Below are 12,274 nucleotides of genomic sequence, written 5' to 3' on the forward strand. Positions count from 1 at the left end.
TACCCTGATTTTCCCCGTTGTCTAACATAGGTGGAGATAAGCTGAAGTCACAGTAGAGAGAAACGTCTGCAAAATGATTAAAATGAGAAGAATTCTTTGAAATGTGTTTTCAGACACTAGTAATTTCCCTAAGCTGCCATTAGACATGACAGCATTATCACTTTGCCTTTGACACTGTGCAAGATAAAGCAGCGAGGACACCGAGGTCCAAATATGTTGCTTTTATAGGTAGGAGCTGTCTCATTTATCATGTACTAAAACCTGGAGCTCTCTGTAAGCTCTGTCCATAAGTCAGAGGAGCAGGTATCTTCTGCCGTGCTATAAAATGAACCGAAGATGTAATTTTAGACCCAAGTACACAGCAAGACAAAAGGTGAAGACTTGATCAAGAAATACTTGTGACGTGTGAATACAAAAAAACTACTGGCAAAAGAAGAAGAGACAAAGACGCGCACAGAAATTTGTTTATATAACAAAGTGGTTATTATTTAGTATCATATTCCAGTACATAGTTTATGGAAGGACAGTGTGCATAACCATTTTGCTTCTTCATGTTTCTAAGGATACAAATAAACTTAAAATGTTACAAATATAAATGTTTCTTATGACAATAAAACATACTCGGTGACAACAAGAAAGGTAGGCAGGGATATGGCAGCTTACACACCATGGTTGGACAGGGTTTGTCAACAGTTATGAACATTGTTTGTTGATTCAGCCACAATTGTTCTTCCACAAATCAATAGTAAGCGCTAACAAAGTCGGAAAGAACTGGATATGTGGCAGCTGGGAACTATTTACCAAAAGAAATGCTTTGCAAATAGTTCACTCTGTTAGTGGCAATGTTGTATTTACGAATCTTAAACAAATCTTTCTCCGCCTGAGCAGAATAACTTGTGAGGTAAAGTGCGCAGTCAGTGAGTGTAAGTAACATTTCAAACTTTTCATTTAATCACTTGCCACTGCAGAGAAATGGCACCTTTACCTTTATACCCCTGCCTCGCCATTCTTACCATTACAATGAGAACACCATCAGCTGAGGTTTGTTAGTAACAACCAGTAAGAGGATGGGCCGATATGCTGATTTCTACAATAACACGGCAGACCAATTCGGGTTCATTGTCAATGGACTCTCTACTATTCTTCTAGGAAAAAACACATTATTCTGAATATTCTACGAGATGGTGTGGGGGAGAAACACATGAATCACTCACAGGGACGATGGAAATGTTGTCGTTGTAGAAGCGTCTTGTTTTCACTCATTGTTATCATTCAAAAACAAAAACGTATTCAAGGTGAACACTGATGATCTGGAACTTCTATAATGGCAAACAGTGTAGCGCTTAGCTCAGCACGGTGCACATCAGAATCATTACAAAACAGATTTTTAAATGACATCTCTAAAAAGATGCACCAGTGTTTTGATAAGAAATAACACTTGACTATCATAATAACATCAAATTTCCTACTCTGAATGACTTAATTGGATCAAAGTTGAAATAACAATTACAGTTTTAGAAAAGCTTTTGTCTGTACAGTCTTTTTTTATAGTTTAGAGAAAAAAAGCTAAACAAACACTTGGCAAATGTGGAAGAAAGTTGTTTAAAATGAGCAAAAAAAAGAATAATTCAGTCAAATTTTGTGAGAAAAACATACTGTTACTGCTGACCGCAAACCACTTGTTGTTTTAGCATACACAGTATCCAATCATAAAGCACTAAATATCACTGTAGTTGGACGACTGATAAAACAATAGCTGTTATTAATTGCTTGAAACTGTGCTGAGGGCAAAGGGCAAGTTTCTACTAGAAAGGGAAGAAAAATCACAGCAATCTCTGCGCTGTGTGCAACACGTCTTTAAAACTGCCATCAATGCAGAAACCTCATTCTCTCTGCTTTCTCTGTATGACTGCTCAAACCTTATATTCAGAGGAGAATTAAATATGCAGACGTCTCAGAGTATTGTGGGTGCACCTTGAGCCGAGATGATGTGTAAAATTGCATTTTTAGAAGTGCGCAGGCTGGGAGAGGAGGCATCATGAAACAGACACATCATAAGCTGCACTGGCAGATTGTTTAAATGAAAAAAATCTCCATCTATTCAGCCCAGGAGTCGAGCACATGGAATCCTATTTTGCCCGAGTTCCTGTTCCGATTACTGAGCTGGCATGGTGCACACAGACGATTGCCCCACACAGAAACACACAGACACACAAAGCCTACAGCTGAGTTCTGTTATTAGTATGGTAACCTGTCTTAAGGTAAAATGATTGCTCATGCCCTTAGTGCTGGGGAATCGGAGGGCGTTTGGAGACTCGCTTTCCAAGACAAGGATCATCTTGTCTACTGTGCCCCTCAGTCGATAATTCTGCTCGTGCCCGGTCTCCATGTGGATTCAGCGGTTGTTTTTAGTAGCATCTGCTTACAGTTTAGGGAAGTAAGGGAACAAGGGCCACCCTAGGCATGAATACATGAATAAATAGTTCACGTGAAACTGTGTGACAGTGAGCCCATACAGAGAAACAAGCTCACAGCAAAGTTTCAACTATCACGTACACAAACGCCACACACCAGGTGGCTGTTTGGAGGAGTTTGTCCAGGTAGAAGAATTACACAAATCCCACCTCTTGGTGGTCTTAAAACCCTGCTTGACCTCATACATTCAGTCAGATGAATTTAAATGTTTTGGAACCTACGAGGGTTTTTACATATTTATATAAAATCATGTCTCATGTTCCACCAAATATATATTATGTTTTTCAGTTAGGTTTGGGAAAAGGTCAACATTTGGGATAAAACGGACCCTTTCACAAAGTTAACCACATGTTAGATTGCAAGCCTCGTTTTTGTTTTGTAGTCATAGAGACGAGTCCTACGTCAGGCACTGGTGACAGCACTGCCTTTCAGTAACTACTACAACAGGTTGCTTACATAAACACTTGTTATTTTAACCTGGTTCAAAATTTTTCCATAATTTCTTTCTTTCTTTTTCTGGAGATTCCAGTGTTTAAAAACCAAATGAAAGACAAAGTGCAAACCTTTTTACTGCTAGTTTACAGATAGATTCATTTTCGGCCTGTGCCTTTATTGTATTTCAAACAGATTAATAATAAAATGATGGTAATGTTGTCGTTTTTTTCCCTTGCTGAACACCTGATCACAGGAAAGGTCAAAAAGTTCATGTTAGCTCCTCCAGGCAGTTAGATGCATTTAAAAATGTGTCAGTCTCTCATGTTAGAAGCAAAAGCGACCTTGGGACAGATCAGCACCCAAAGGCAAAGTTAGATATTACACAACTAAAAATAAAATGCATCTTGTCAAAATGGAGATTACAGTTTCAAAATCCATGAGTCACAAGCTCTGAAATATCGGTACAGACGGGGGCCAGCTCTTGTGGCTTTGTGGTATATGCAATGAGCTGATTTACGGAGACAACTGGCTGTTGTGAAAACTGTCTTGATGTTGGTTGAAGGAGGTACTGGCAGTAAGAAATTTTAAACAGCTACTCCCTCTTTGATAAGAGCTTGGGGAGCTGCTCGAGAAAACATCAGCAGGTTGAAGGCTTGCCAACACGGGTGTTAAATCCCTGTTTTCCATTTAGAGGACAGCTGCCCCGCTGCTTGCTTGCAAAATAAAGGGTGTGTGGTATGTTCACGGGAATGAACGACTCTGCAGTCCTTCTTGGCATTAGTTCTTTCTTCAGTACGCTGCAATGTTCAATACATGTTTCACGTCAAATCTGAGTGTGAAGTATTTTGATTACAGAAGGATTTAAGTGGAAGGCTTAGACTTGCAAGAATGAAAATGGATTTTCAAACAATCAAAACGTTTCATTTCTCTGCAGTAACCTTAAAATGTATTGTTTTTAATATCAAACCAGCTAGAGAGGACAAACATTTAAAGTGATGAACAATTCTTGAATAAATATGAACTGGATGAAAATGATTCTTCAGTTCTGTGTAGTTTCTTTAGGCTTGTTTGTTCTGTACTTGGTGCTGTGTGTATGTGGGATTCCTTGGAGTTTGTGTATGTGCCACAGTAAGGGGTGGTCTGTCCCTCTTTCAGATGTCTTCTAGGTCTCCTCCTCGCAGCCCTCTTTGGCACTTATCTAGCGTCTTATAGTAGGCGCGGGTGATCATCGAGCTTGGTGATTTGCGTTGTGCCGTGAGCGAGATCTTTCCAGGACTGCACGACGGTTGTCTGGTTAAAAAAAACAGGAAGACAAAGAATAAAAATACAAAATGTGAGAATCAGAAGGAACATGAAAGCGCTGGTACATTGATTCATACTAGCACAGGAGCTCAACCAAATCAAAGACAGAGGAGAAACGACGTGAAGAAAATCCAGGCTGATTGAGAGCAGAGCAGCAGGGAAGGAGGGAGGAACAGAAGAAGCTGCTGGAGTGGAGGTGCTTGTCTCTGGTGTCATAGTAACTCTATTCAGCTCCTGATCCAGACTTCCACTCAAGAGCCCCTCAACTATTCTCTCATCAGATGCAGCAAATGCACACTACACAAAGTAAATGCACCACGCACAAAAACTAATACCACTACAAAAATAGTATACATATGGCCTTTTTCCATTCAAGCCTGTGTGCTCTCTCCATCGTGACACGTTTCCACCGTGGCCTCCCTGCAGGGGACAGCTGCACTGCAACAAGCTGCTACGGAGGTGATAGCAGAGCCGCCCATGGCCAAACTACGTGGTGTCCTCACTGTCTTTAGTGGCTAAAATGTGCTGGAGATTAGAGAGACGTCCTCTGGTGTTCAACTGTCAATACCTTTGCAACTTTTACCTGAACTCTAGAGTTTATTTGAAGCTATGCGGTTCATTCACATGTCAACCTTGTATTACTGTGAACTGAATGTTTTCAGCTGCATCGAGTGCACTAAACACTTCCTGCTTCACGAGAAAAGCTTTTGTCTGGTGAACTAGCAAAGGCCCTAATACAGCACCCAGACAGAAGCATTGTGTTGTAGGTCTTTAGCATTAGAAAGATCCTTTGAGAAATGAAAAGGATCAACCTAAGAGTCCAAACTTCAATGAGAAAAAGACCAACATGAGTCAAAATATGCAGAAAAAATTCAATCAGATATGATTCGCTGCTAGTAACAGAGAATATGCCACTGTAGCACTTGTGGTCAGAAAGCAGGCCAGTCACACTTTGGGTTTTTCTCTTGCCAGTTCTATGACAGAGTCATACAAACACTGCCTCCTATGCTATCCAACGATGGCTGCCCAGAAATGCCCATGGCATCTACTGGGCAGCCAGGTGGCAGGTGGGGCTGAACAGAACCAGGAAGCATAGCCATGGAGTTGACTGCAGGCACACCCACACAGGACTCCCTGGTATTTCCAAGCGTGCCGTCGCCAATGTGCCCATTACTCAGTGCCAGCTGTAGGGTGCCAGGCGTCCCTGGCTGGGCGTTGTTTAATGGCACTTGCACCATCCATCATGTCAGGTAATGAGCTGAGAGTGACTGCGATGCCGACGAACACATACACAAACACGTTCACACGCAAGAGCCACACCGACTCCCACATTCACAGCGGAGAACAGCAAGCACTCCTTCAGACTGGATACAAAGCATCATGCAGATGGTGCACAGGAGGAGAGGGGGAGAAAGAGGGAGGGATGAAAGAGACCGAAAGGAAGACAGCTCAAGATGTTTAAGGAAAACAGATAAAGGTCCTGCATTCTCAAATTATTTTAGTACAACATAGATTCATATACAATAGGCCACTGCAAAAGCTACCATGTTCTGGCAGCGCATCCAAACACATCACGACTGCTTTATTCATGTACTCGTTTTTTCTGTTCACAAGTTGTGCTTTATTCTGTAAGCATGACTTACACAACCTCCCTCTTTTCAAAATAACAAGCAGCATTACACAAAAAAGAAAGCAAAAATGGGGACAGTTTAAAAGAAAAAAAAAAACTAGATCATCCACAATCTATCCCTGCCAATCATTTGCAAGCCCAATTGCTGTAACCTCATTTCTGCGCAAGCAGTCCCCTTTAACCCTCATTCTATCAGAAGAACATGAAAAACAGAGCTCGGAGAATACAGACCCACTGTCTCTGATCTGAGGTCATCTTGGGTTACATCTATTACTGTAAATAGGAAATGGGATAGAAAATAGGAATGGGAAAAACAATAGTGAAAGGGATCAAAGGCGGCTGTCTAAAGAAGGCATTATGAATTATTAGATGAGTAAAATGACGAAAGACAAGCTAAAAAAAATCGTTTTAAAATCGGAAGAAAAATTAAATTCGCAGTACAAATATGATTTTCCTTTTAATAGAGCATCATATCCATTTTTTGAGCGATGCCATTCTACACATTGCATTCAGGATACTTACCATCAACCAACTTGGTTTAGACAGTCAACGTTATTAGTTTAAAGTAAGCCACAGTGGTCGAAACAGGATTCCAGCCAGTATACATCAGGCAGGCAAATATGGATCTTCAGCCGTCCTCTCTGTTTATAGGACTATTTACAGATAACCACAATATTATTTAAAGTACAGATGCATAGCTAATTATATGAGAACTGTCTACATCACAAGTGCAAACCGTTGGTGGGCATTTGAAGAGTCATTTTGTATTCTGTGCAAACTGAAAAGAATGGAAACCATTAAGGTGGCCACTTGTTGAAACCCTACAGGAAAACTGCCCTAAACTGGAGGCAGCATTTTTGTGGAATAACAAATAACAAGTGCCCTTTTGGGGGTATTTGTGTCTTGCCTGACTGCCTGAATATATTGGAAAGCGTTCGTGAAAGACTTTGCAAAAAAAGAGAAAAACTTCCAGCAAAATGCATCTCCCATCAGACGATTCTTGAATGGAGAGCTACTGGCTTCTCATAAAGACTTTTCTGTTCCTATGTTCAGGTGCATAAAAGCCCATCTTTTCCCACCCCACATCAATCTATCACAACAATTGAACAAACAGCAGCCATTTCTACTGGGAGAGAAACATTACTAGTAGCCTCTACTGAATTGAAAGCTCACATACACACATATACAGGAAGAGAGGGAAACAAAGTGAAACTGGGGAAAAGGAGAAGAGATCCACACAAAAGATGCTCTACAACTAGTTTTTTTTTTTTTCTTCTGGTGCGCTGATTGCAACTCTTTCTACTTGCATTGGTTTTGATGGCTTCTTTACCTGCTTCTCCCAGAGGCGACATCTTTCCCTGTTACAGTAAGACCGACACAGAGCAGCACAGAAACAGGAGAGAAATTGACAAAAGAAGAGATATTCCATGTTACAACAGGGAGATGTTGGCATACCAGAACTTAATTAAATGCTGGCTGGCACTGTTTCTCAAAATGTTACTAAAAGCACCATGGATGGCAGATGGAGGGGGATGTCACACACACACACACACACACACACACACACACACACACACACACACACACACACACACACACACACACACACACACACACACACACACACACACACACACACACACACTCTCCTTTTCTCTCTCACACCAACAGAGGGAAATACATTGTTCCTTTAGTGTTAGCAGAGGAAAATCCTTGCATGTATATCATGATGATCCCTGCCACAAGGGAGAGGCTCTGAATAAGACAAGGGTAATAGGAGGAGGAGAGGACGCCAGATTACAGAGCAGCGAAAAGCAGAGACCTTTTAAGCCTGCAAAGTCAACTCCGACCTTCTCCTGACTCTTTGGAGGGCTTCCAGAGAGATGCCATTTCTTCATATGACAGATGTTGTGTTATGTTAATGGCTAATTGCACTGAATTACATCATGATGCAGTTCTGTTCACTGCTAAAGTAGAAAAAGCCATCATTCATTCACCAAATGGTTTTCACATCGGATACTCTGAGCCCAGTAAAAACCACAAGGCTTAGAAGGCACTAGACAATGTTAGGTAAATACTGTCTGGGTAGCAACTGCCCAACATCTAAACATGCCACTCATGTTCACTGACCCATATTCAAGGCCACAATAAAAAGCTCATAATCACCAGCCTTTTGTGTAAATAGCTTCAGCAGGAGAGTATCTGGAGTAAAGACTGGAGCTGGAGCTCTTGTGGTAGCTGTTGTGATAGCTTTGCATCGACTCTCTTTTTGGTTAAATAAGTTAGCGATGACATGATGCCTCTGACATGTCACTGCCTTTGTCTAATTCTCCCTGTCTGAGTTGCTCCGCACTTCATATTTTGATGAGTTGAAACATAGCAAAGGTGATTAAATCTCTGCTTGCTGCACATCAACATGTTGTTTGCTTCTCTGCTGAGGGGGAAAGCGTCTGCAGCACCAGCAACAGGAACAGCCGCAGCCTTCTATCACTCCTTTTCATCTCCTTTACCTCCCGCCTCCCTCCCCTCTACCAGCCTCCGAGCTACAGAGTAATGGAACTCTGTACACAGAAACAAGATACGGCATATAAATGGGATGCAGAGTGAGAGAAGCTATTTCTTCTAACTGAAAATTATGACCCAGGTATCGCAAAACTACAGTGGTGGCAAACATAGCCCCTCGTTCGCTGGTAAGACTAATCACCACAAATAAAGAGCAAGAAAGAAAACATTGTGCAGCTGAGTAAAAGGTGAGAGCAGCTGTGATGAGGTGAAAAAATACAAACATTGTGTCACAGTGTCCTGTGTGATGTTACAGACACTCAATGATTTACGACAATCAGCTCAAAGGTATACAAACTAGAATTGTAGAAGATTAAAAGATTAAAGGTGCAACAAGCTTTGTTTCTCCTGTGTCTCTATGAAGATCTTCCCAAAGTAGATTTTCTGTAGTTAAGATTTTTCTTTTTTTGTTGCCACAAGCGGAGAATATCAACTGTAGTTTGCAGAAAACAAAGTTCATCTTGCTTCTGGTAACAGAAGCTGAACAGATGCAGATGACTTTGTTGCAGAGTTGTTCTGAGTACCAAACCCCCCAAAACATATAAAAACAAAAGAAAACTAAATGGACTAATAATAAATGCTGTAAAAGCAAACCAAACAACTTTTGGTGTCCATTTTCAAATCTGTCTTTATGTACACTTAACCATAAAAATGTAGAATTTCCATCACTATACTTATCAGCATTTTTCATTTGTACTCAGAGGAAATGCTACATGAAAAACAAAAATGTGTAAACCAATCAGCTTTCATGCAAATGGACCAAAAAAGATGCAACCATAGGTAAAGTGTTACAATCCAGACATTCTACTCACATTTAATCTTTTAATTAGTTAATCAGTTAACTGTGTTGATATATCCAGTTTATTTGTGTTTCAAATGCCCCAAATGACATTCACAAATTTTCACACACTACTGTGAACGCAGGTATTTCCTTACAGTCAAAATGCAACACGTTATCTACCACAGTGCAGCCATTTACACATTTGCCTATCAAGGGGAAGATCCCTGGTTTGATTGTGGCAGGAAGTGCATCCGGCATTAAAAAAACTGCCAAATCAAACATGCTGAGCTACCTGCTGTGGTGACGACCTTGTGAATACGGGAGCAGCTTAAAGTAGCTTCTTATCTATGACTTTTTATCCATCCATTCACCTCCGCTTATCCTTTTCAGGGCTGCAGGGGGCGATGGAGCCTATCCCAGCTGTCTTAGGGCGGGAGGCAGGGAACACCCTGGACTGTCGCAGGGCTAACAAATATGCACAGACAACCATTCGCACTCACATTCCCTCCCGCATTCACACCTATGGGCAATTCAGAGTTTCCAGTTAACCTATCCCCACAAACTGCTTGTCTTTGGATGATGGGAAGGAAGCCGGAGTACCCGGGGCGGGTAGGACCACGCAAACACAGGGAGAACATGCAAATTCCACACAGAAAGACCCCAGCCAGATGGTGGAATTGAACTCAGGTGTGCTGTGAGGCAACGGTGCTAACCACCGTGCCGCATGACTTTCACATTTTAAATGTGCGCATAGTCAAGCACGGAAGTGTCTATAGCCAGTAATATACATTTTTTACCGTTAAGTAACACCCAAAGGAGTGGGCTGTACAAGTGTCAGGAGATCTGAGAGCGAGGGCGCTGCAATCTGGTGCTTGATGTGTTTTGGTGTGTTTTCTCAGCATGCCATAGCAGGCAAAGGCGATCAGACTGGCATGACAAAGGGAAATGTCTGAGACAGGTCTAGATAAACACGCTGAGGCAAGATACTGAAATTCTTCCACTTTCTGTATCTCTTGGAGCCTTCCAGTGTACACCGTGCTTTTTCATCCTGTATCCTTTTTCCAATTTTCTTCTCTCACTTTGTTCTACTCCCCTCCCCCCTTTTAATCCCTCTTATTACTGACATTACCTCCGCTGTTTACTACAAAAAGCTGGCCACTTGTGATTTCTAAACACCCAGGAAGCACAGGAAGCAAACCAAGCAGTAACACAGAGTTCTGGCTTAAAATGAACACTTAATCTTAAAGCATTCAGAGCTGGCAACCATGTATACGGGTTCCCATTCCTGCTTGACAGTTTGTATACAGAATCTGAAAGCAAAGTGAGTTCAACAGAGCCTGTTGAGATAAACAGTAACGAAGAGAGGTTCGTAGAGAGCAAGGTGGTCATAACACAGCAGAGGGATGTGGTTAATCTTTCCATGCCTCTATCACCACTCTATCTCTGTGGGTACTTTGATGTGCATGCTTGGTAATAATAGTGACTGACCCAGATAGTGAATACAGCCATTCTTTCTCCCAGTAGCCCACGACTCTCACTACCAGGATGCCACTTAAGTTCTAAAATCCTCTTTTGCAAAAACAGTGCTGTCCACCTTCACTGAGAAATCTCACCATTTTGGATCGTTGAAGCTCTCTCTTTTGCTGCTTTCTACGCTTTGCATTTTTTCTGCTTTTAATGTCGGGCATACTGTGCGTAAATGTGGTACATCCACGCAGAACATAATGCACACGCAGGAACTTACTGTCCCATACTAGCCCGAGAGAAGCTTGCTCTAAGAGAAATGCCTCTTGATTGCAAAGCATAAAATATTTTTGAGGAGAGTACAGGAAATCACTGCTCATGCTTATAAATGAATGTTTTTTTATTTTTAATATTACTTTGCCTTCTCACCAGTGAAACCTTGACAGCTCTCTACCAGGGACAAAACAGCAAGAGAGAAGACGTGAGGTTTTGCATGTGTTTGCGCACATAAAACCTGTCTGCACTACCTGCACTTAACTTTATGTGTGTGGTAACCTAAAAAAATCCATGTTTCTTCTTGGAGCTTGGCTCACATTTGTTAGGTTTTTGACTAAAGGCAACATGCCTCACAGACAAAGGGTAGTACACTTTCCTCACTGGGCTCCTCAGGTTCAAAAATCTCCTTAAAATATCTCTGCAGGACTTGACTCCTCAGTCATGGGACGGTGCCTCTGAGCATTCTGGGATGCACAGACAAACACAGCCCAAATGATCAGTTATATGAAAACACTTTTGCGATCGATCAGTGCCTGAGGCAAAACTCCCATTCATGATTGTCCTCTCAGCAGTCACGTTTCAGGAGGGAAGCTTAAACCTAAGTATAACCATGAAAGAAAACAAATATCCTTGAGAGCATATTCCTAAAACTGCTAAGCACTGCCCACCTGTGTGACTACTGTTTGAATTTACTTTATACTTTGACATTATCTCCCTACTTTGGCACAACACGTAAGTATACAGTGCAGCTTCTATGTTTAACATCTCGATCTGAGTAAAATGAGCAGGAGCATTTCCGCTTCATTTAAAAATTGAATCTATCCATACACTTAGGGCCACATTTACTAAATGGGGCACAATAACGTGTGAGAGCAATCCCCATATACCACCGATAATTGTGGTTAGTTTTGCCGGTGATTTACGAGAGTCGCACTGTTTTCTAAACACAGGTGCAGTCAGTTCATTTTAACATGACATGTCCAATCTGCCGAGAGCTGCGCATTTTAGAGCAAGGTCGCAAGCTGTGGGTAATCTACTGACAGAAAAGGCGCAGTTTGTTATTGTAATCAGAAAAGTGTATAATAACAGATCAAACACGTGCACGTTAACTGGACGCTTGTGATTATTATGAAGGAAACAGACTTCAGTAATTGACAGACTCCAATGCAGGACTGTAAATCATGTGACATCACGTATTTTTGTATTAAGACAACTTACATGACTTCAGGGTATAAAACAAACCGGAAATACCTGATTGACAAAAGTTTATTTCTATACTCTGCAACTGGGGGCGTTAACACTACTAACACAATTTTTCTGTGCTCAATTTGCCTCATTTCATGGTCTCG

At 41.5% G+C, this 12,274-nt stretch overlaps 1 protein-coding gene across 3 annotated transcripts in view; it reads right to left on the reverse strand.

Annotated features, from left to right (window-relative positions):
- Positions 1-460: 460 nt before the first annotated feature.
- Positions 461-12,274, reverse strand: part of diaph2 (diaphanous-related formin 2) — a 375,689-nt gene continuing 363,875 nt past the window's right edge. For all 3 annotated transcript variants that reach the window (XM_082548121.1, XM_082548120.1, XM_082548122.1), the window contains one exon: positions 461-4,200. In XM_082548121.1, the coding sequence (XP_082404247.1) occupies positions 4,136-4,200 (65 nt within the window). In that variant the 3' untranslated portion in view covers positions 461-4,135. The remainder of the gene's footprint in view (positions 4,201-12,274) is intronic.

Source organism: Aulonocara stuartgranti (assembly GCF_965226115.1).
Source record: "Aulonocara stuartgranti genome assembly, chromosome: 2".
Classification (NCBI taxonomy): domain Eukaryota; kingdom Metazoa; phylum Chordata; class Actinopteri; order Cichliformes; family Cichlidae; genus Aulonocara; species Aulonocara stuartgranti.